General features: G+C 37.3%; 1 protein-coding gene across 7 annotated transcripts in view; it reads right to left on the bottom strand.

Moving 5' to 3' along the window:
- KLHL7 (kelch like family member 7) overlaps positions 1-25,100 on the bottom strand; it is a 67,814-nt gene that overhangs the window by 14,242 nt on the left and 28,472 nt on the right. For all 7 annotated transcript variants that reach the window (XM_025993149.2, XM_025993145.2, XM_072764534.1 and 4 more), the window contains 3 exons: positions 22,596-22,771; positions 19,782-19,956; positions 12,964-13,106 (listed from right to left, as the gene is read on the bottom strand). In XM_025993149.2, coding sequence (XP_025848934.1) covers positions 12,964-13,106; positions 19,782-19,956; positions 22,596-22,771 — 494 coding nt within the window. The remainder of the gene's footprint in view (positions 1-12,963; positions 13,107-19,781; positions 19,957-22,595; positions 22,772-25,100) is intronic.

The following is a 25,100-nucleotide window of genomic DNA, read 5'->3' as shown; positions in this document are numbered from 1 at the left end:
TAAATATAACATTTTTCTAAAGTTGGTTTTACTCAACGGATACCGAATAACTGGGGAAAATTATTATTTTAAGATCTTATTTGAGAGCGAGAGAGAGAGAGAGAGTGCATGCACAAGTGAACACATGGAGGGGAGGGCAGAGGGAGAAGCAGATTCCCTGGTGAGAAGGGAGTGTGACTCTGAGATCATGACCTGAGCTGAAGGCAGATGCTTAACCAACTGAAACACCCAGGCGCCCCCTGGGAACAATTATTGTTAAAATTTGTTTTCTTAGAGTTGCATACCACAGAATGAAAAAAAAAATGAGAGAAAATAATGACCATACTCTACAAAGAGTGATCCCTCAAAAGTGAACTAATGCTTCTCTTACATATTCTATAAATCTACTCATAATTCCTACCTGACCAAGATCATTAGCAGAGATATAAAATTAGTAAGATAGTGTTAACTCAGTGAATCTCAAACTCTTGCCACTCTTACATCCAATTTGTTTGATACTGATCATTAGAAAGCAATATGGAAACTTTTCTATAGTTTCTAAAGATATCCACAGGAACACTATCTTTCCTTGTTCTTCCTTAATTTCAGGATTAGAAAATGGGTGACATATTCTTTTAAATGATCTCTAAGACCTGCTACTCTTCACATCAAAAGTAATTGCTGGGATACCTGGGTGGCGCAGCAGTTGAGGATCTGCCTTTGGCTCAGGGCCTGATCCCAAGTCCGGGGATCAAGTCCCACATCAGGGTCCCTGAGAGGAGCCTGCTTCTCTCTCTGCCTGTGTCTCTGGCACCCTCCTCCGTCTTTCATGAATAAATAAATAAAATCTTAAAAAAAAAAATTGCCAATGTAGGGGCTGGAATTAAAATACAAACAAAATACATTTTAACTAAATGCACTTAACATTTAGATACTAGGATACGGAGTTCCAAAAAACGGGGAAATAACTCCCCAGAATTTGGTAGAAATAATTCCCTTAATTTTCAAATACTACTCAAGAGTTTTAGAAAGGAATAAGTGAGTGCTCATATGTACCTGTCATTTAGGGCTTTGCTAGGCTTCAGATTTAAGAATTAAAATAAACTGAATAAATTGCTCTCTTGGAACTATAAGCCCAAAGGAAAAATGGTCAGCCAGTGTGTGTGTGCAGTGTGTACGTGAGTGCATGTGGGACAAGAAAGGCACATGCTTCTACTAGTAATTTGGGCTCCATTTCCTTAGATATCCTCAAGTTTTTTTTTTTTTTATCCTCAAGTTTTTAAATCTTTTTCAACTCTCCAAATACTGTCATTAGTCAAAGTACATGTTAGACACTAAGCGTGATCAATTGTGACCACATTTAATTTTTAGGCAGATGAAATGACCTTTGCAAGAATTTTACTTAGAATGCAAATATGATTTCATTTTAGCTAAAATGTAATGTTTTACACTTGAGCTCATTAAATACACCCGTCAGGTATTAACTGCACCTGTGTTTGAAAATACCTGGCTTTGATTGTATGCATGTATGTAGGGGAGCTTTTTTCCTGTATGTATAGGTAGATCTCACTGGAAAGTCTAATTCTCCCAATCTATACCTCACCCAAAACAGAATACCAAGAAGGTGATCTGATGTTTATCCTTTAATAATTTGTACTAAAAGATAACATATGTGTAGTTGAGGAAGCAAGCAGAGAAGCAAAAATATAGATGAGAAGTCAGACTTATAGGCTCCATAGATTTGAATGCCAGCTTTTATCTTAGTAGTGATGGGACTACCCCCAACCTGGGGCCTGTTAACTGCTCCCTGAGCTCCTAGGTTACACCTCAAGCTAGAGGGAAACGTAGCTTTCCTGTTAGCAACTAGATAGATACATAGCAGTAGAGTTACAGTGTATGTGTGTGGGCAGGGAACTGTTACTCTAAAAACAATTTAATTCAGTTAAGTTTTATTGAGTATCTATTTCATGCAAAGTTCTGTGCCTGGCTGAGCAAAAGATATGAAAATGGTAAAACCGGAAAGCCTGGAAAAGACAGAGGTAGGGGGCAGCCCTGGTGGCTTAGCGGTTTAGCACTGTCTTCAGCCCAGGGCGTGATCCTGGAGACCCGGAATCGAGTCTCATGTCAGGCTCCCTGCATGGAGCCTGCTTCTACCTCTGGCTGTGTCTCTGCCTCTCTCTCTCTAATAAATAAATAAAATCTTAAAAAAAAAAAAAAAGGTAAAAGGAACTTTTGATATGTTACCTGTCTATGCATCCACATACATACACATTCATGTATAAAGTCCTGTCTTCCCTGGTCCTAGTCAGACTTTCTTTTCTCTGCTGTGATATACCAACACTCTAGACTTTTTTTTTTTTTTTTTAAAGCTCAAGGCTCCTTTCCTTGTTGTAGGCTTCCCTGACTGCTTTTTTTTAAATCCCCACCACACTAAAGTCTGGGCTTCAAGAATAAACATTCCTACATCTTGCTCTGTGTGGTTTTTCTAGCAGTAGTACAATGCTACAGGATAGTGAAATGCTTCTTGAGGTAAGGAGCTGTAATAGCTCTCTAAATTCCACAAGGCAAAAATATCAGTCTATTTTCCTTGAGAGTAAGGACTGATTTTATACTAATCCACATTCTGAAAACACATGAATCTTCAAATAATAGAAATGGCACAGATGGATTTTAATAAGACAACCAAAATCCAAAATAAAAGAAATACTTATTTTTAAGGCTTGAGAATTTTATTTTGGATCATTTTGAAAGGATACCAAAGATAGGGGAGACTGGTCTTAGAAAAAAAGGAAAGCAAAATGAACAAAAATGGCAAAACCTTAAGCTTTCTGGCAGAAATTTCAAGGAGTCCATCTGAGTTTAAGATGACCAAATCATAAACACTTTTTGTTAAGCCATCATCTGATTTATTTTAGTTTCTAAAGGCTGTTTAAAAATAATCACAGAACTATGGCAACAATCTACATAGAAAGCAGGCTTATGCCAGATGCAAGAATATTCCTGGAAGTAGTTTCATGAAAAATACATAAAAACAGTTCTAGCTTCATTCATTTCACAAAATCACAAAGAATGGACCTCTAGGGAGTTGGGAGACACGGGAACTGAGCAAGGCTGTGGAGAAGCCTTGGGATGCACAGTCACTTATCTTTCAGGGATGTTAGTTCCCTTCCCTGTAGAACAAAAAGACTGAACTGGATGAATTTAGGGCTTCTCCCTTTCAGCCCTAAAATCCAATGATCTTAAGGTCCAAATGTTTTAGAAAGTACCTCTGAACAAAGAGCTACTTATTCATTATCAAGCACTTCCCTTTCCAGGAATTATGCTGAAATATCTTAATCATTACTTTAAAAGATACCTGAGTGGCTCAGTCTGTTAAGCATCTACCTTCAGCTCAGGTCATGATCCTGGGAGCCCTGAATCTGGGCTCCCTGTTCAGCAGGGAGTTGGCTTCTCCCTCTGCCCCTTTCCCCACTTACGCATGCTCGCTCTCAAATAAAATCTTCAAAAAAATTTTTTTAATACAACAACTAGGGAAAGGGTACCAAAAGTATAGCACAAGGAAAACAACTTCTTAGAGCAAATGCTTTTTTTTTTAGTTTTTATTTATTTATGATAGTTACACAGAGAGAGAGAGCGAGAGAGAGGCAGAGACAGAGGCAGAGGGAGAAGCAGGCTCCATGCACCGGGGCCCGACATGGGATTTGATCCCTGGTCTCCAGGATCGCGCCCTAGGCCAAAGGCAGGCGCCAAACCAGGGATCCCAGAGCAAATGCTTTTAATAGTGCTAAATATCTTAACAAAAAGGTGAAAGTAAAACTAATTTAACGTTTTAAGATCTGAAAAACTTAACAGCTACTATACTATGAGGCTGCATTTCAGCTACAAGACAGATCAGAATCAGTCTTTGCCGTCCTTCCAAGTGGCACACTTACTAGGGCATTCTGGTTTTCGGAAGTAAACACTTGATCACGCCAAATAATTTCACAGGTTTTACCTATTTTGAAATACACTAATTTTCAAGAGGGTCATGCAAATATCACTGGAAACATATTAACCTCTCCAAGTACAGAAAAAGGTTTCATAAATCAGCCATTAGAAGAAAACATTTTAGTAACCTAAGTTCTTCAAAAATATAGCATTGTAGTTAGGAAAAAAGGCTTCCACAGTGGAGGCTGGATGGGGTGGGAAGGCATGATGTGCTATTGTAAACTGCTAGATAAAATTAGGAACAACAAACCCGTAAGTGGTCATTTCTCAGCTGTTAGTGGTTATTAGCATTGACAAGGAGTCTGAATAAGGCCAGAGACCAGCTTAAAGGGAATTACTGATTCAGAATAACTGGTGCTTTATCGGATCACAAAATGTTCTTGCCTTCCACTCTCAGAAGAAAACCATACTACCAAAAACCAAAAACTCACACCTAAACTACTCAGAAATTTAAATATGAAATGAAACTCGATCCAAAAGTGAAATCTAAGAAGGATTATGCTTGATAATACCACTTGTCCTTTGAATACAAAATAAATGAAATAGGAGGGAAGTATCCCTGTGTTAGCACTCTGCCAGGTATTTCAACACAAGATATGCCTTTAGATGAACTCTGCTTTGTTATTTTAATTCTTGGCACAAGAAGGCATATTACCCCTTAAATGACTATCCTGAATCTTAAAATGCAGTAACATACTCATGAAGAAATGAAGATGAAAAAATGAAGAACTTTCACTTTTAAATATGGAAAATGAGGAATCTTGAAACTGAGTGAAGATCAAAGATGGAGTCAAGTGAACATAACTGATATTCACATAAATCCTGAGATTTCAACTCTGTTAACAGACCAGAAAACTGACGTTTAGAAAGATAAACTGATTTGCCTAAGCTCATCTAGCTAAACTTGAAAGGCTCCCTGTGGGGGAGTCCTATGTGGGACTCTATCCTGGGCCCCAGGACCACGACCCAAGCCAAAGGCAGACACTCAACCACTGAGCCACCTGGGCACCCCTCTAATTTCTTTCTTTCTTTTTTTTTAAAGCACAAAACTATTAGATTCCATGCAGTTAAATAATACTTGAGAAGCTTATATGAAAAATTTTAATAACCATACTTATCAAGCCAAAAAGATGCATTAATACTTAGGATTCAATATATTCTTGTCTTTTCTCTTTCTTCCTATCCAAACTCTACCATTAAGTTTCCTTCAAGAAAACCTCCATGAAGCTCCCATGGACAAATTCAACTCAGAGTGAGCTCTTCCAATTAACAAGGCTGTTACTGCCTGTCATATTGGGGCTTTTTTTTTTTTAAAGTAGGCTCTCCACTCTGAGTGTGGAGCTCAACATGTGGGGCTTTGAACTCAATCCTGAGATCAACACCTGAGCTGAGATCAAGAGTCAGATGCTTAACCAGCTGAGTCATCCAGGCATCTCCGTACTGGTACTTCTTTTTTAAATTAATTAATTAATAAACAAATTAATTAATTTAAAGATTTTATTTATTCGACAGAGAGACCAAGTGCACAAGCAGGGGTAAGGGCAGAGAGAGGGAAAAACAGGCTCCTCATGGAACAGGGAGCCCAATGGTGGGGCTTGATCCCAGGATCTTGAGATCATGACCTGAGCTAAAGGCAGATACCCAACTGACTAAGCCACCATACTGGGACTTTTAAATGGTTATGTTCAGTCACTGCCTCAGTGACCTCAGCCTCTAACTGCGTCATGCTTCTATACATACTCCATACAATAGGCTCTGTTGTTTATAACAGCTGAGGATAATTATCTCATACTGATGATCCATATTCAAAGAAAATAATCATACCAAACCTATTTGGACATGTTTTAATACTTCTGTGATGACAGATTTTATTGTGCCTTCTTTGTCATCATATGAACAATTACCAAGGTAGCTAAGAGAAATTTTCAAGTGACATGGTATAGTAAATAGTGATAATTTATTTTCTTCTCTGATGGTTATCCTCAGCCTGACCCTTACCCCTGTAGCCATGTGTTCATATGCCTACTACTTTCCAGTTAATTCCAGGATGGCTGGAGTCTTTTAAAATATCACCACACTGAGACCATTTTTAGTTTCCTCTTTCCTTCCCACTTATGGCCCTCAAATACCTACAGTTCTATTTCTGCTCGCTCCCCACTTTTTTAGGGGACTGATCTGTTAATTTATGATAATTATGGCTTAAAGAGAATGAGTCTGACATTACCACTCCCATGGTTAACTCATATTTCCCTGGGGTTTCTTGCAGATGGAGTGACAAAACGAAACAGATCCTTGAAGGGGAACTTCGTGGGATGCAAGGGGCTGTCAGGTTGATTTTATTTTATTTTTTTCTAAATGGAAATTTATTTTAATATTTTATTTATTTATTCATAGACACAGAGAGAGGGGCAGACACAGGCAGAGGGAGAAGCAGGCTCCATGCAGGGAGCCCGATGTGGGACTCGATTCTGGGTCTCCAGGATCACACCCCAGGCTGCAGGCGGCGCCAAACCGCTGCGCCACCGGGGCTGCCCTGTCAGGTTGATTTTAAAATAAATCTACAAAACAGTGTGTGGTGGAGATGCCTGAAAAAAAGAATAGAGGCTTCCAATATTTTGGAAGACATGTTAGGAAGACAGAGCACTCTGCTGAGAACTTACTTCAGAATGTGTTCCAATCTCTTCTACCAAATATGAGGACCAACTGTCTAACCAAAATGCCTGCAAACAACCAAGCTTGAGGAATGCTTACTATACATCCACTGCAGAGGACACTGTTACCACTGGGTGCCAATTATAATGACAAGTAAGGAAGCTTACAGGAAACCCATGATGACCCACACTTGCATTGTAACAATGTCAGTCCCTGAGCACACAGCTAGAGGACCAATCCACTTGGGATGACTGCTGCCCACACTGGATATTTTGTTTCCTTTAGACACTCCTGATCATTTTAGCAGTGCCCATCTTCTTACCTCAGTGTACTGCTTCTATAGTACTCTTGAAGGTACCAAAGACTACTGATACACTTTTATAAAAAGACTAATTTTTTAACTTAAGGTTTACATTTCTCTGTGCACATCTTTTACAATCACATGCAATGTATAACTGCCCATTTCCACCCTGATCACAGAGTAGGACCATCTCTTCAGGAGAGGGCTGTTTTAAGAGGTAAAGTGGCTATGATACTGTGAGAAAAAAGGACTGTGATGCCTTTATTAAACAATATTTCCAACAGGAAAGTGTGTTCTGAGTTGAAGGTAACTTCATTTCTTTTGATTTAGGGACCACCTATGTTTAAATCCAGTTCTATAAAATTGCTTGTGAAATGTTATATAAAGTTATACTGGTTTATTCATCCTTTCGAATTTGAGTATCTACACTGGGCCAGACATTAAGCTCAGTGATGAGTCTACTTAAGAGTTATGAGTAAGAAAATGTACTCAGGGTAAACCTTCCAAACCTGAGAGTTCCATGTGATACAGCACCATATGGTTTTCTGTCTTTGTAATTTGCAGATTTTGACCCCTACCCTACTGGTCTTAGTCTTTTTTTTTGTTTTTGGCAGGGAATATGCAGAATCCCCTTTTCTCTAGGGCATAGTATCCTATTTCTCCACCATATTAGAGTGGTGAGCCAAAATCCTTACAAAGTTCTAAGTCCTTAGAGCTCATTATTTCATTGATAAAGTCCAAATAAAAACTGATCAGTTAAGTCAACTTTTATTTAGGCATCAATATCATAAGACATTCTCATCCTACAATTTGAGAATATCAATACTAAGAGAATAGAGCACTGGTTATACATAAACAACTTTTTTAGTACTTACTAAGCACTTGAAAACTTTAAAAACAGGTACAGGTGGGGAAAGGGAGGCTCAACAAGTTCTATATGGACCATAACAAGAATTATATAATTTCAATTTGACACAGCAACCCATAACTTCTTTTTCTGTTAATACTCAGAAAAGAAAGTTAAGATTTTTATCATTTTTCAGTCAACAATTAATACAAATATTTGCCTCTTCTCACCAGTCATATCTAAGGAAAATTTAAAGATAATAGCTTATAGGGATACTGTTTTAGTTCTGGATAATTCTATTAAGTAACACTACTTAAAGTGCCCCCTTTGAAGGAGATCAATTCAATAAAAACGATAAATTTTTGGCTAGTATAGGGCACAAATGGGTCCCACTTAATGAAAGTCAAATCTGAATTTATGAATTCTGAATTCTAATTTCTGAGGAGATTAAGTTCAAAAACTTTAAAATAATTCCAGTATAGTACTTTTCATTAAGCAATCTATTTGAATTGAATAATGAAATAATGTTCTCTTTGGCAGAGTCAAGATAAATAATAACATATAATAACTTATAATGAAATCAGCCTTCTCAATTATTTTATTAGAATAAAGACTAATCAACTTGTATTAAGATACACAAAAATAGTAATGGGTAAAAGTTTTCTCAAGGTAAAGGTTTAAAAGAAGGGAGGGCCTGGTATTTCTCACAGACACATTTAATAAATAGTTAAGTGGGATTAAAAAAAAAAATAAGTGGGATTATACTTATGTTAGCTTCAGGACATAAGAGATATTTGATATAATCAATCAATGGATATTTTTATTGGTAGTTATATCCTCAATTATTTGAATTCTTCCATTGAAAGTCTAAAAATTGTGGTTGAGTATACAAAAGAGAAGTATGTAAGGGCCATTGATAAAAGCAAATAGGAATTCTGAAGTTACAGTCTCACTTCCAGGCTTGTAGAGAATACACGTCTCTTTTCAACTGTCCAATAAAAGAAATAAAAAAAATAAATCAAGGAAAGTGTTAGAACTACAGACCAAAAATAAAGTGCTAAGAGTCATTCCACATTTGCCATATACTAGAAACAATGCTATGGTCTCCTAAATGAAATCATGATTCTCCTGTTTCCTATACATCAAAATAGCCACCTTTATTTTAATTTAAAATATTTTATATCAAAATGTAGTCTAATTACTTTTTTTAAAAAAAGATTTACTCATGAGAGACACAGAGAGAGAGAGGCAGAGACACAGGCAGAGGGAGAAGCACGCTCCATTCAAGGAGCCTGACGTGGGACTCAATCCCAGGTCTCCAGGATCACGTCCTGGGCTGAAGATGGTACTAAACCACCGAGTTACCCAGGATGCCTGTTTAATTACCTTTTTAAAAAACTGATGTATAGCTGACACACAATATTACATTAGTTTTAGGTATACAACATAGCAATCCAACAAACCTGTATGTTATGCTATGCTCACCACAAGTATAGCTAGGTTTTTTGCTTTTAACTGTAAAAATAAATACCATAGTTAGGCTTTGGAAAGCTGTAGTATATATAGACTTATAAACTCCTATGATTTCAATTTTTTAAAAAAAATATTTTATTTATTTTAGAGAGAGAGAGAGAATGCACACAAGCAGAGAGAGCAGCAGAGGAAAAGGAGAAGCAGGCAGGGAGCCTGATGTGGCACTTGATCCCAGGACTCTGGGATCATGAGCTGCACCAAAGGCAGATGGTTAACAGACTGAGCCACCCAGGTGCCCTTGACTTCAATTTTTGCTTGGAAAGAAGCATCATATTTATAGATTCCCTGCTCTTGATTCAAAAGGATCCTGAAAAATTAAAAAAAAAACAACAACACTGAAGTTAAATAGCTACTTAAATGTCAAGAGTCTTAACATAATCTGGTGTGAAATAGATGAGTAGGTATATCAATCTCTTAAGTACAATGCCATTTGTGTATATTGGACTGTGCTGCATAGGCCATGAAGCCTTGGGGTACCTGCCAGATACCCAATCTTTACTGAGAAAGGAAGCCAGATGTCTTTGTAAGAAAATCAGCCTACAGAGATGGAGGAATGTGCCAGAGACAGATGAGCTGAGAGCAGCCCAACAGATGGTGTTTAATCAATCCAACTCTGATCTTCCTTACTTGGAGAGGTCTTTTTGCTATCTGCCAGCATATTTACTCTATGAATCATGGTGTTAAGTATTACAGTAAGAAGGAGAAGCCTTCTTTGGTAAGTCCTTCTCTCCCAAAATAGAGGAGGAACTGCTGCTTTGTAAGAACTGTCAAGACCGGTACTTCTAATTGCTGTGGCAGCACCAGGCCTGATCTTACTGGACCAGACTGAAACGACTAAAACTTGGCATACAGCTAACACTTTGACTAGTGTGGATTTCTGTTAGTCTACTCAGAGAATTAAATGGGATTTCTTTTCAGCTGGCAGGGAAAATAAAATAATTTCATGGTCTGACCTTAAGCATCTCTCATGGTCTGACCTCAAGCATCTCGACTCCCTATATGCCATAATCTAAGCTGTAGTAGGTCTATCTCACTTTACCAAAGGTAGTCATATATGGTTTTGTATATTCATGTCCATAATATTGATCAGTTCTGGAGAACAGGACATGGTAAGACAGAGGTTTATCCTAGAATACAATCGTCACTACAAAGTTCCTAGATGTCCACAGGTCTAGAGATGGGGTTGGCAAATTATGACCTGTAGACCAAATAGGTCTAGCCCACTGCCTGTTTTTGTCAATAAAGTTTTATTGGAACACAGCAATGCCCATTTGTTCATGCAGTTTATGGCTGCTTTCCTGCCATAGCATCAGAGTTGAGCAGTAATGACAGAGACTGTGTAGCCTACAAAACTGAAAATATTTATTAAGTGGTCTTTTACAGAAAAAAGTTTCTCAAGTTCTGCTATGGCATGCTGGTATACAGCTCCTTGGAAACAAAGAATATACCTTGTTGCTCCAAGTATCTCCTACATATTACAGATGGCATATCCTGTAACTGGATGTCCCACTTATATACTTTTACTGGGTAAACCAAAAGGCTGCCAGTTGCAAGTAAAAGCAAGAGCAGGAGACAGCTAAGAGGGACAGGCTACAGTAAAATGGCTTGGCTGCTCAGATTATTTTGTGATCTCGGGACATCAGGATGCTGCTTATAGTTTGGGTCATGTTCCAATAGGACTACAGAACGTGATGGCTTGGATTCTGGAGCCAGGCCTACCTCCTTTAAGCAGCTACTATTTTCTTCAGTAAATAGCCCCTGGCTAGCCACTAGGTCTTGACAGACAGCAAATGTTTGACCAAGGGAAACCAGATGGCCATATTATTAACACATTTAAACAGTTTTACCTGATCTACCAAATCACAAATAATATGCCTTCGACTAGTAATTTGGGATTTAAACATAACCCTGGGCTTTTGGAGGTCTCGAAGGTGCAGAATACAAAATGAACTAATCCTACCCTTTCCTAGGAGGCCTTCTGCCTCAACCAGGGCTGTGTATTCATAGAGGCAGTCCCTATAAATCAGCTGATAAACATGAGACTGAGCCCAGTTCCTCCGTGACAGTACTAGCCAAGAGTAAACTGCTAGAGCATTATAGTCTGTTCCAAAGTGGTACTGAAGGATGATTCAGAAGCAACCTTCTGACCTGGCAGAATTTTAAGCAGTGCCTTTGATCTTCCATTATACCATTCAGGAGGGAAAGGCTAAGGTCAGTTTTTTACCAATTCTAGATAGTGGCTAATGGTTTACCCAGATGGATGCAGACCTGAAATAAGTAACAATGTAAGACTGTAGACAAAAAGATTTGAGGAAGGATAATGTAGATGACCCTTTAAAAAGGACACAAATTTGCATCTCCTATGAATTCTTACCAGAGTGCCCACAATTGCAGCAAAGTCTCTTAATAATCATGTGGATAGGACTGCATCTCTATCTTCCTTCATCAATCTGAGGCTTGCTCAATGGGTTTATGAGTGACTACAGGGTAGTGATAGAGGCTGCATAAGCCAGCCGCTATGGAAGCTAATGTACTTCCTCTCCCTAAGGCCACTGTGGCTATCCACTACTGGACAGTGCCCACTTTGTCAGGAATACTGACCAAGCCTGAGCCCTTGATTTGTTACCCCATCTTGAGGGAACCAGTTAGTCACCCAATACCAGGCTAACTATACTGGGAACTCTCCCCTCCCCCCCCCCCCAATGTTAAAGGGACAGTGCTCTGCCCTCATTGGAGTTGATACTGATTCTGGATTTGGATTGGCCTTTACTCTGTTTTACACTCTTGACATCACCATATGTGTTTTTATAAATGCTTTGTTCATTGCTACTACAGTATTAAGTATCAGATAAATATGTGATGTGAAGAGGATGCTCTGGACTCATCAAGTATCTATTATCAACCAAAATGGGCGAACAAAATGATGAAAGAGACCGTTATATGCTTAGATTCAACACCAGTTACAGGTGATATCTTTTAGGACTGTGATATTTGCTTTGCCTCAGCAATACATGCAGTACCAGCAAAATATGGTATTATCTCTTTCATAGCCAAAACACACAGGTCTAAGAATCAAGGAGGTAGTAATGTGAGTGGACTCAAAGTTTTAACTAATAATCCATTAAGAAAAATTGTGTTTCTAGACCCATGACTCAGGCTTTGCTGGCCCAAATGGCATAACATACACTGGAAAACACATTAAAATTGGTGATCATTTCTAGATGGTGGAGTTAAAGGTAACTTTATCTTTTTGTTATTTTCTAGGTTTTCTAATTTTTCTAGAATAAGTATACATTATTTTACATTAAAACATAATTACTAAAGAAAAAAATAAACACATATAGCTTCATAATAAATTCACTGAAAATAGCACATGAGGAAAGCAAAGAGTTGCTAACAAAATGAGATAAAATACAAGAACTAGTTTTCCACTTTCTCTGATAGTGGTTATTATGCAGTGCTCCAGGGCAATTATGGAAACATTTAAAATCTGACTAAGCCTCAATTGCCTTATTTGTTAAATGAAGAGAACTCTATATCTCAAAAGATACATGAAAGAACACATAAACTAACTTCTCTAAAGGAAAGAGCTATTATTACTAGTGGTGGGTGAGTGGTTATGTGCTCAGAGCTTTCAAAAGCATAAACAATAAAAAGAAGTTACCTTTGGGTTAAAATATCTACAAGACTGTGGCTGGGAGCCTCCAAATAGGGCTATGCGGTAGTCATGTTTCTTTCTTCTGGGCCTTGTGCCTTCTACCAATTCTTCTCGATCCTCTGGAGACAGCAGATGATACCTCATTCCACCTGTAGAAAAACACATGGCAACTTTTCAAGAACTTCAGGTAGTTTAATGCTTTGAAAAGGAAATAACCAATATCCTAGTGCTTTCGTTTCTGTAACTGTTTTTCTATTATCTCTCTATTGCTTTTAAGGAAAGAGTGAGGGGCAAAGAGGCAGAAAACGTGTAATGGGTTCTGAGTCCCAACCAGTTTATTATTCTCAGCAGTCACTAAGAACTCCCCCCCCATCCACTTACTACATACTGGTCAATTATCTGGCTCTTCAAGCAATAGCTGCCAAAATAATAATGACAAATTTAGATCTCCTAACCTAGTAGTTTCTCAATCTTAACTGTACATTAGAATCACCTAGGAAGGGATCCCTGGGTGGCGCAGCGGTTTGGCGCCTGCCTTTGGCCCAGGGCGTGATCCTGGAGACCCGGGATCGAATCCCACGTCGGGCTCCCGGTGCGTGGAGCCTGCTTCTCGCTCTGCCTGTGTCTCTGCCTCTCTCTCTCTCTCTGTATGACTATCATAAATAAATAATAATAAAAAAAATATTAAAAAAAAAAAAAAAAGAATCACCTAGGAAATCTTTGAAATGGCCACAGACCCATCAAATAAAAAATTCTGTTGGTAGGGTCCAGGCACTAGTATTGTCACTTAAAATGTGGTTCAAAGGCCAGCAGCTTCAGCATCTGGGAGTTTCTTAGAACTACTGAATCTCAAAATCTACTAAGCTTAGTGAATCAGAACCTACATGTTTTTTTAAAAAGATTTTATTTATTTATTCATGAGAGAGAGAGAGAGAGAGGCAGAGACACAGGCAGAGGGAGAAGCAGGCTCCGTGTAGGGAGCCTGACGTGGGACTTGATCCCGGGTCTCCAGGATCATGCCCTGGGCTGAAGTTGGCGGCGTTAATCCACTGAGACACCCCAGAATCTATGTATTTATTTAACAAGATTTCAAGGTAATTCAGATACACATAAAGCTTTGAGAAGTAGATGCCTTAGATGATTTTTTTATATTTATTTATTTATTTGAGAGAGGAAGTGAGGGAACCCATGAGAGTAGAGAAATTAAGACACCAACTCTTGGTTCTGGCTCAGGTTTTGATTTCATAGCTGTGAGACTGAGCCCTGTGTCTGCTGGAGATTCTCTCTCCCTCTCCCTTTGCCCCCTCCAGCTTGCACTCTCTCTCTCTCCAAAGTCAATAAATAAATCTTAAAAAAAAAAAAAAAAAAAAAAAAGACCCCAGGGGAAGCTAAGGCAAAAATCACAGAAGCCATGAAAAAAAATTCAAGCCACATAAAATCTTAACTTAAATCACTGCATGCTGCAGAAAAAACCAAACCAAAAGACAATAACTAGCAAAACATTAATCATATAACAAATTTGAAAGATAATCTATGAATTAATAAAATTAAGACCAGTTACTAATAGAAAATTCCATTAAGTAACTGAACACAGTTACAAACAACTCTTAGCCGTATGAAAAGAAATTCAAGCTCTAGTTAGAGAAATACAAATTAAATCATACTTTTTCACTTAACAGATTGGCCATGATCAAACTGTCTGGAACACAGGGTATAACATACATGTGGGGAAACACAGAAATGTTTCTTACACATTGCTGGTGGGGACATGGACAGGTACAAACTATTTGGAGGCTAATATATTATGATCCCCTCAAATTACAAATGCATACTCACTTTTCTTTTTAAGGTTTTATTTATTTATTTGATGGAGAGCATGAGCAAGCATGAGCAGGGGGAATGGCAGCGGGAAAAAGCAGACTCCCTGCCAAGCAGGGGCCTCAGAGCAGGGCTCATCCTAGGACATTGGGATCATGAACTGAACCGAAGGCAGATGCTTAACCAACTGAACCACCCAGGTGCCCTGAAATGCACACTCTTTTGTCAGTAATTCTTCTAGGAGTTTTATCAACCTAAACTTCAGTCAGGGAAGTGGTTAAAAATTACTGTATATTCATACAATGGAATATTATATGTGGCTGTTAAGAAAATAAAAAAGGGTAATATGTATCCATGGAATGATCTCTAAGACCTAATCTGGTATGAAAAAAAGCAGTATGTAGCAGAGTACACAGTAAAATAACATTTGTTTTAAAATTTTATATTTTATGTATATATACACATAGGTATAGATATAATTTGTACAAGTATATGTAAGCAAATGTATATGCAAACTACCTGTGGAAGGATATATAAGATAGCAATAGTAACCTTCAGCATGAGAGGATAAGGTAGTAGCAGGAGTACTGGAGATATCTACTTTTTGCTATATATCCTTTTGTGTCTTTTTGAACTATATATGATGCGCAGTATTACTGATCCAACAATAAAATAATGTCAACAATTCTTAACACATGCAAAAAAACACTGAAAAAAAAATAAATATTTAATTACTATTCAAAACTCATTAAACAAATGATTAGAACAGAAATAGATGAAAGAAGAATTAGTGAGTTGGAATATAGATTTCAAGAATTATCCCAAATGTAACACAGAGACAAAGAATGAAAGGAAAGACTTGCCAACTTTTCTAATTAAAATTCCCAAAGTAGTGGCATTATTTGAAGAAAAATAGCTGAGAATTTTCTAAACGATGAAAAACACAGATCACTGGACTCAGGAAACAAAGAAATATCAAGCAGGATAAACCAAAGAAATGAATGCCCAGAAGCATTTGGTGCTAAACACCAAAAATGAAGAAAAGCTCTTATAAAAAGCTACAGAAAAAAATTTGGATCATGTACAAAGAATGACAACCAAACTAACAGCAAGGATCAACAGGAATGATGAAGGCAGGATGAAATAATATCTTCAAAGTATTTGATCTAGAATTATATGCCCAGTTAACCTTTAAGAACAGCATGAAAAAAAAAGGCATTTCCAGATAGCCAAAACAATTTATAACAAATAGACTATAAAATGTATGAACTTTGTGAAAGGTGTTCTTTAACAATTCTTTAGTATTTACTGAAAGTTGTCAAATTTTGTAAAATTGTCATTTGTATCTTTTATGATCTAACTTTTTTATCTAGTTAACTTATCAGTCACTGACAAAGTTGTATTATATTCACCCACTGTACTAAATTTGTTTCTTCTGTAATTCTGATAATTTTTCTTTTATATATTTTGTGGGCTTAAACTCAATATGAGTTTAGCAATGTTTTCTTCCTAGTGAATGGAACCTTTTCTCTTTATGTAGTGATCTTCTTTTTCCCTAATAATGATTGTTGCCTTCCTATATTTTATTAGACGGTTATATAACTAACCTATCTTTTTATCTGGTTAGTGTTTTCCTGGCTTATTTTTATCCTTTTATGTCTTTTCAAACATTCTGTGTCTTTATGTTTTAGTTAGATCTTTTAAAAACAATATATAGCTTGATTTTCTTTTTTAAACCCTATCTTTTAATAGGTAAATTATATTCCATATAATTTTTTTTATTTTTTATTTTTTTTATTTTTATTTTTTTTATTCCATATAATTTAAAGTACTATTTATAATTTTTTCTAATACCTTATTTTGCACTTTTGGTTCATCTCAAGTTTTCTATGCTTCTCTCTTATCTCCTTTTGGGTTGAGACTTTTTCTCTTCATTTTTCCTTCTACTAGAGAATTTTTATACACTGTGTCAGTCTTTTTAATAGTTATCCTATTTTAATATATGTACCTTAGACATTAATATTTCTACCCTCCTCCAGAAGAAAACAAGGATCTTAGTACAATTTAATTCAATTTATATATTTATGTGTTTAGTTGTTCTGTATTTTAGTTCTCTCTTTCAACCTTCCAAATGGGGCATGATAATTTCATTTTTTAAAAATTTTTAAATTAATTTTTAAAAAGATTTTATTTATTCATGAGATACACAAAGAGAGAGGCAGAAACATAGGCAGAGGGAGAGGCAGGCTCCCCATGGGGAGACTGATGCGGGACTTGATCCCAGGACCCCAGAATCGTGACCTGAGCCAAAGGCAGATGCTCAACCACTGAGTCACCCAGGTGCCCCTATTTTTAAAATTTATTTGACAGGGAAGTGAAGGAGAGGGGAAGTGAGAGAGAGAGAAAGAGTGTGTACAAGCAGGGGCAGTGGCAGACAGAGGGAGAGGGAGAAGCAGACTCGCCACAGATCATGGAGCCCGATGCAGGACTAATCCAGGTCCCCAAGATCATGATCTGAGCTGAAGGCACATGCTTAACTGACTGAGCCACCCAGGCACCCCTAAATGTGCCATTTTCAGACCTTTTTTCTCTTTTCTTGAAAGCCATCCCAAACAAGGAAGCAAGAAACAAACACAAACTCTACCTTTTTGATAACAGAAGATCTGTAACCCTAAAACTCAGTTAATGAAGAGAGGTAGCAGATAGAATGCTAAACCAAAATGGATATGGAAGGAGACACCAATAAGAAGCAAGCCAAATTATCCTGCAGAACTCTGGAAAGATTTATAATTAGAGATAGGAAGTACCCCAGAGAGTGTACTGGGGATGAAAATAAGAGAACTCTAAAATTCTGAATAAACAACATTTGAACTGCCAGTCTCCTTCCCCTCCTACACAGTCAGGTAATCTGCCATGACTTTTCCACTGTAGGATATGAGGACTGGTCTTTAGAGATATTCCAGTCTTGAGGAATCACACAGAGAAGGGTATGAGCCTGAAGACAAGGATTAAGTCAAAGTTTACGTATCAAAATATTCACTACCCAGGTCTCAAATGCCTGCACCCAGCTACCTGAGAAAATATCTACAGATACTGACACTTGAGGGCTCCTCAATTTAAAAACTGTGTTTACACTGATTATTCTACGGTTCAGCCCAAGAAGTGAGAAGCCCATTCACATATACAGCGTTATCTACTGATTTTATAATAACCTACTCTTATAACTATGACTCACACATGATACCAAACATTTAAGAAAACCTTCAATAGCAATGAAGAAAAAAACAAAATTCAAAGGTAATATAGAAAAGGCAGACAAGGAAGCATGAAAGCCAACATAATGCTATTTCAGAATAAGGTATTACAGCCATGAAAATAAGAAGTTCTAGAATAAGGTAAAGCTCACAGAAATTAAAAACAGCTGAAATAAAAGTGTTGACAGAAAAATTAACGCTATCTCCCAGAAGACAGAACAAAGAGAAAAGATGGATAACAAGAGAGACAAGAAAAGGGCAGCCCTGGTGGCACAGCGGTTTGGCGCCGCCTGCAGTCCAGGGCGTGATCCTGGAGACCCTGGATAGAGTCCCACATCAGGCTCTCTGTATGGTGCCTGCTTCTCCCTCTGCCTGTGTCTCTGCCTCTCTCTCTCTCTCTGTCTCTACGAATAAATAAATAAAATCTTAAAAAAAAAAAAAAAGAGAGAGACAAGAAAAGTTAGACTCAACTGCTGAAGAATCACAATAATAATAGGGAATAGAGAAATCTATTGAAAAGATAGAGAATACCTAACATGATAACTTAAAAAAAAATGCATACCCAGTTACCTTATTGTGAACTTCCAAAACATCAGGGATATGAAAAAAAGATTTTTTAAAGATTTGTTATTTATTTGAAAGAGAGAGACTGAGTGTGCATATCCATGAGTAGTGGGGTGAGGGACAGAGGGAGAGACTCTTCAAGCAGACCCTCTGCTGAGTGCAGAGCCTGAGGCCAGGCTTGATTTCAGAACCCAAGAGATCATAACCTGAACAGAAACCAAGAGTTGGATGCTTAACTGACTGAGCCACCCAGGTGCCAACCCCGCCTGAAAAGATTTGAAATGCTTACATAGAAGAATTAAAAATAAAATGATCAGAATGGCATCAGATTTCTCAATAACACTGGAAGCTAGTTAATAATGGTACAATGCCTTCAAAATTCTAACTGAAAATTATTTTCAATATAATTCTATACCCCATTTAAGAATCCTTCAATGTTTTATGATAAAATAAAGATAAGAGATTCATCAAGTCTCCAAATATTTACTATCATACATACTTTCTCAGGAACCTTTTAGGGGATATATTCCATTCAACAGAGAGAATTAAGAAAAGGGAAGAAATGGGGTCCATAAAGATAGTGGGTCTAAGTAAAGCAGAGGAGTGATAGGACCCCAAGATAGAGAAGGGAAGTCCAGGACAAGTGTGCCTTAAGGTTAGAGTGCAAATAGTCCATACTGGAATATGTAGAAGGCAGTCTCTATCAAGGATGTTTCTAAGAAATAAAAGAAAAACAACAGACTGTCTAATTGTACAATTTTATTAAGGAGCATTTTACAGAGGGGTTGGGACTTAGCCTGCAAATCAAGAAAAACTAAGTAAAAAATATCACAGTTATTAACTCTGGGCCAAAAAAGAAAAAAGAAAAATGATCACAGTATACTATCTGGCTGAATATAATTTAAAAAAAGGAAACACTAGAAACAAAAGTGCACGAAAGTTATCATACACAAAAGAAGATAAGGTAGAAGTAATTTTTACCTTCTATCACACACGTCCCTAAAAAATAAGGGCTAGGGCTAAGTCTCCTCCAAGTAGACAGCTGAGAACCCCAATGGACTAATTATCTAGAAGAGCTAAGTCTTGAATGTTTCCCCCTGGTGCCGAGTCTGATCCACTCTAAAGGGTTGAAGCTCAAAAGAAACTGGCTACAGGATCAGGTTATAAATGGACAGTAAGGCAACTTACTTATGACCATCTTAAGGCATTCAGGATTGTCTTGAATAAGTGGTTCAGCTTGTACTGTTTTACTTAAGAAATTCTTTGATATAAGTGGAAACCTGACTTTAGCAAGGATATCAACCATAAATGGCTGGCGATTAGGCTCATCGTATTTCAACCATCTGACAGCAGCATCATAAACCTAAAAGGGGAAAAATAGCATAGTAAAGTTCTTAGAAGGTAGCAACATTTCCAATGACCTACATTTACTCTTATACTGAAGGCTGGAGGAGGATACCATAAAGACACAACCATTTATTCCCAATATTTTATTCAGATATTTTCTTTCATTACCAACACTTGCCTGTACTTATATACTGTTCTACTGATTCTTATAATGTTTTTTAGAACAAATTATTACTATATAATGTAATGATAGGAAGGATACTGAATTTATGATTTTTTAAAATATAGCTTTTCAGAAGGAGCTATGATGTACATTTCTACTGGAAAATAATCTATTGGTCGATGACAGTTTCAATATATATTTACTTGGTACCAGGAAAACAGGTTAATTTCCTAAGGGGACTTCTATCCCAAAAGATATGAAGGTCATCTATGGTTTTATTTTAATATGATATTCCTGAACTGTGAATTGATAGACTTAGCTGCTTTCCAGAAACTTTAAATTTTAAAATTTAAAATTTTAAAAAATACATCATAGGATATTTATATATGAATTATTTTCAAAATAGTACTATAGCATTCATTTACCTTTACCAAACAAGTCCAAGTTTATCAACACAATTTAATGTGTAAATCACTCACTTTTTGTTTTTGTTGTAAGTAGGCTCCATGCCCAGGGGTCCCTGGGTGGTGCAGTCAGTTAAGCATTTGACTCTTGGTTGTGAGATCAAACCCTGGGTTGGCTCTGTGGTCGGTGCAGAGTCCTCTTAAGACTCTCTCCCTCTATCACTCTCACATCCTCTGTCCCTCCCACTCATGCGCGCTCTCTCTCAATAAATCTTTTTTTTTTTTTTAAATAAGTAAATAAAGTAGGCTCCATGCCGCCCAACATGGGTGGGACTTGAGCTCATTGCCCTGAGATCAAGAGTTGCATGCTCTACCAACTGAGCCAGCCAGGCGCCCCACAAATCATGAATTTAAACACAATGAAAACATAAATATACACATCTGCTACATACATACATATCTGAGCTGCTTAAATTGGTGTTAATATGGCCTAAGTTCTAATCTCCATATGAATTTTTAATAGGGATTGGCCTATTTTTTTTTTAATAAACTTAATTTTGGAAAAATTTTAGATTTACAGAAAAGTTGCAAAGATAGCACAGAGTCCTCAAATACCCTGGACCCAACTGTTAAAATGTTACACTAGTATGATACTCTTATCACAACTAATAAATCAGTATTGGTCCATTACTAACTAATGTCCATACTCCCAAAACTTTAATTTTTTATCCAATTTTTTCTCCGTCTCATAATCCCATAACAGATACCCCATCACATTTACTCATCATGTCATCTTAGAATATTCTAGACTATGACAGTTTCTCAGACTTTCCTTGATTCTGATGACTTTGACACTTTGAGTTCTGGTCAGGTATTTTGTAAAATGTCACTCAATTTGGGTTTGTCTGATGTTTTTCTCATGATTAGATAGGATTACAGTCTTTTGGGAGGAAGACCATAGAGATGCCATGCCATTCTCCTTACATTATATGAAGGGTGCATGATATCAACATGACTTATCACTGAAAATATTAACCTGTAAGTAGTGCTCATCAGGTTTGATGACCTGTATGTAGCATTTGCCAGCTTTTCTTCAAACTCAAGTGACTTTTAAGTTCGCTTTCTGTAATGCATAGAAGTCAGTTAATTTTAAGGTCATAGAACTGAGGCAATTTTTGTTTTTTGCGTCCAGATTCAACCTGTCAACGAATATAACTTATGACTCTGCGCCATTAAGAAGACCAAACAAAAATGGCTCAGTGCAAATCTCTTATCTTTAGAACAAAAGTAACTCAAACCATATGATCTTACAGAACCTCTCTTAAATTATCACAAATTTATTGGTTTAAAATACAGAGAAGGATGTGGGACTGCAAATAGGAATTAACTGAATGTCAGAGTGTCTGTGTTAGTCCACCTAGCTCCCAGATGCCTGTGCCAGTTTTACCTCTAGCAGTTTATTTGACAGTTCTGGAGATTGAGTCCAAAATGGCTCACACTGGGTTAAAATCAATGTGTCAGCAGGGCTGCCTGAAGGCTCTACAGGAGAAAGTATTTCCTTGTCTTTTCCAGACTCTAACAGCTGCCTGCATTCCCTGGCTTGTGGCCTCTTCCTCCGTCTTCAAAGCCAGCAATCACTGACTCTTTCCCACTCTGACACTGACTCTTCTACCTCCCTCTTCCACATTTAAGGACCCTCATGATTACACTGGGTCCACCTGGATAATCTCATCTCAAAGATCTTTACCTTAACCACATCTGCAAATTCCCAGTAGCCATGTAAGGTAACACACTCATAGGTTCTGGGGATTAGGATGTGGACATCCTTGGAGGGGAAGCACTGTTCTTCCTATCATGGTATCCAATAGTTTTATTTCTATCAAATGGCCTATCTCTCAAATAGAAAGCCCTTAAAAGCACCAGAGAGTTACTTTTCCTATGTAAGAGATTTTGGAATATTCTGTTTAATGTAAAGAACACATACCCTCCTAATATGATTCTTTTCCTTGTCAGGTATCCAAACATGAAACCTAAGAAATCAATAAGGATATTTTTACTAAGAAAAACATGAGAAGACAATTTAGTCACCTGATCCTCTGCTCTCACAGTCAGAGTGTCCTGGTTGAGGAGATGTGTAACTCGCTTGACATCTAGTTGCAGAAATTCATCAGTTTTATAAACTTCAGTAAAATGCTGATGGATAAAGTCATCTGCAGTTGCTTTCAATTCAGGACAATCCAGACACTCAGCTAACACACTTATACCTAAATACAGAAGAAAATAAATGAATAGAAAATCACTTTAAAAAGCCCCCAAACATACACTGAAGAAAAAGTATGACTCTGGGAAAGTGAGGCTGAATGAATTTCATAAATTTGGATCCTTTTCTGTTCTACTGATTTGTTTATTCTTATTTCAATAATATACTGAGTTAAGTATGGCTGATTTTGTTACTTTGTAAGAAAAGTCCCTTCAATATTTTTTCACATTTTTCTTAACTGTTAAACATTTTCTCTCGAAAATATTTTTTAAATATTTTTTTTCTTTATTTATTTATGATAGTCACAGAGAGAGAGAGAGAGAGAGAGAGAGAGAGAGAGAGAGAGAGAGGCAGAGACACAGGCAGAGGGAGAAGCAGGCTCCATGCACCGGAAGCCCGACGGATTCAATCCCGGGTCTCCAGGAGCACGCCCTGGGCCAAAGGCAGGCGCCAAACCACTGCGCCACCCAGGGATCCCTTGAAAATAAATTTTAAAATAAGCTTATAACATTCTACTGTAAAAAAATCCTGATATGATTTTAATTAGGATTGCACTGAATTTCTGGATTACTTTAGGGACAGCTGATTGTTCCACAACATGGAGGAGCTACTCTTAGGAACATGGCATGGATCTCCATTTATTCAGGTTTTTGTGATGTTCAATGTAATTACACAGCTTTTTTAGGATTTATTTTTAGAGAAAGAAAGGGAGCACGAGCAGGGGATGGGCAGAGGGAGAAAATCTTGAGGAGACTCTCCACTGAGCACAGAGCCCAAAGTGGGGCTTGATCCCATGACCTGAGATCATGACCTGAGCCAAAATTCAGAGGAGGACACTTAAGTGACTGAGCCACCCAGGTGCCCCTATACAGCATTCTTTTTTTACAAGTTTTTATTTGAATTCAATTTAAATGACATATACTGTATTACTAGTTTCGAGGTATAATTTAGTGATTCACCAGTTAAATATAACACCCAGTGCTCATTACTGCAAGTGCCCTCCTTAAAAAAAAAAAAAAAAAAAAAGCCCATCACCCAATTACCCCATCCCCCCACCCACCTCCCTACACAGCTTTCTTTATATAAACACTTACACATTTTCCATTCAGCCTTTTCCTAGCTATTTCATTTTTTGTTTGAGAAGGAAGTGTCCCCTCAATTAGTTGTTAATATTAAGGAATCTGAAAAGTGCTGTCAATGAACCAAATCCAGCCCACAGCCAGCTATAGGGGTCAGCAGCTAAAGCTATAGTTTTCATATTACTAGAGGGTGATAAAAAAAAAAAAAAGTGAGGCAGAGGGAAAGGGAAAAGGAGGAATAGTGACAAGGACCACATGTGACATGTGCATGGCATAGAGTCTAAAATATTTACTATCTGGTCTTTCACAGAAAAAGTTTGCCAATCTTTCTAAATAAAGCCAGTGATAATTGTGTGTGATCCTTTCGCAGGCCTCCCTTCAAAGTCATAAGTCGAATTTTTTTCAGTTAATTATCTTTGATTTTCCATGTTTCAACTCATGTTGTCTTCAGGTATAAGTTTTGATGTTTTCGGATTTATACCACAGAGGTTCTCGTAACTGATGCCTGCCAATGAACTTGTCAAATCACTAGGCATTTTCGAATACTAGTCAATGCCATGGCATGCTAGATGCTCATGGTGAGCAGTCTGCTATATCTGTATACTTATGCTATCAGCAACAAGATGGTATTTTCACCAAGAATCAGTATTTGTTTACTAACTAATTTATGGCAGTTGAATGTGTTGTCATTATACAACCCAAATAAATACCATGCAAATCAATAAAACATGAATGTGAAAAGAAAGTAGTTACTCCTATGAAAACTAATCTTAAGGTTTCAGACTTGAGAAAAGCTCGGCATGATGAAGATAAGTAATAAGATCTGAAAATATTGCATAATTCTAGGGGGATTCTTTTTTTTTTTTTTTTTAAAGATTTTGAGAGAGAGTGAAAGAGAATGAGTTGAGGGGCAAGCAGGGAGAGGGATAAGCAGACTCCCCGTTGAGCATGGAGCCTAAAATGGGACTCAATCCTGGGAACGTGAGATCATGACGCAAGCCAAAGTCAGCCATCCAGGCACCCCTCTAGGGGGATTCTATACTCAGACTCTCTCACTAAATTCTCAATTCCTTTCAAGGAAACTAAAAATTAAAAAAAAAATTATATATATCATTAGTGTGATTTATGAAAAACAAACATGATAAGTACTGAAATAATAGGTATGGCTTCAAAGACTTGGAAGACCGGTATGTAATATGTATACGTAAGTATTAACATAATAATGTTAATACATACATTAAAGTAACACCTTCA

The sequence above is a fragment of the Vulpes vulpes genome, chromosome 7 (genome assembly GCF_048418805.1).
Source record: "Vulpes vulpes isolate BD-2025 chromosome 7, VulVul3, whole genome shotgun sequence".
Taxonomy (NCBI): Eukaryota; Metazoa; Chordata; class Mammalia; order Carnivora; family Canidae; genus Vulpes; species Vulpes vulpes.
The sequence above is the reverse complement of the archived record's forward strand: the minus strand, read 5'-3'. Positions and strand labels throughout refer to the sequence as shown.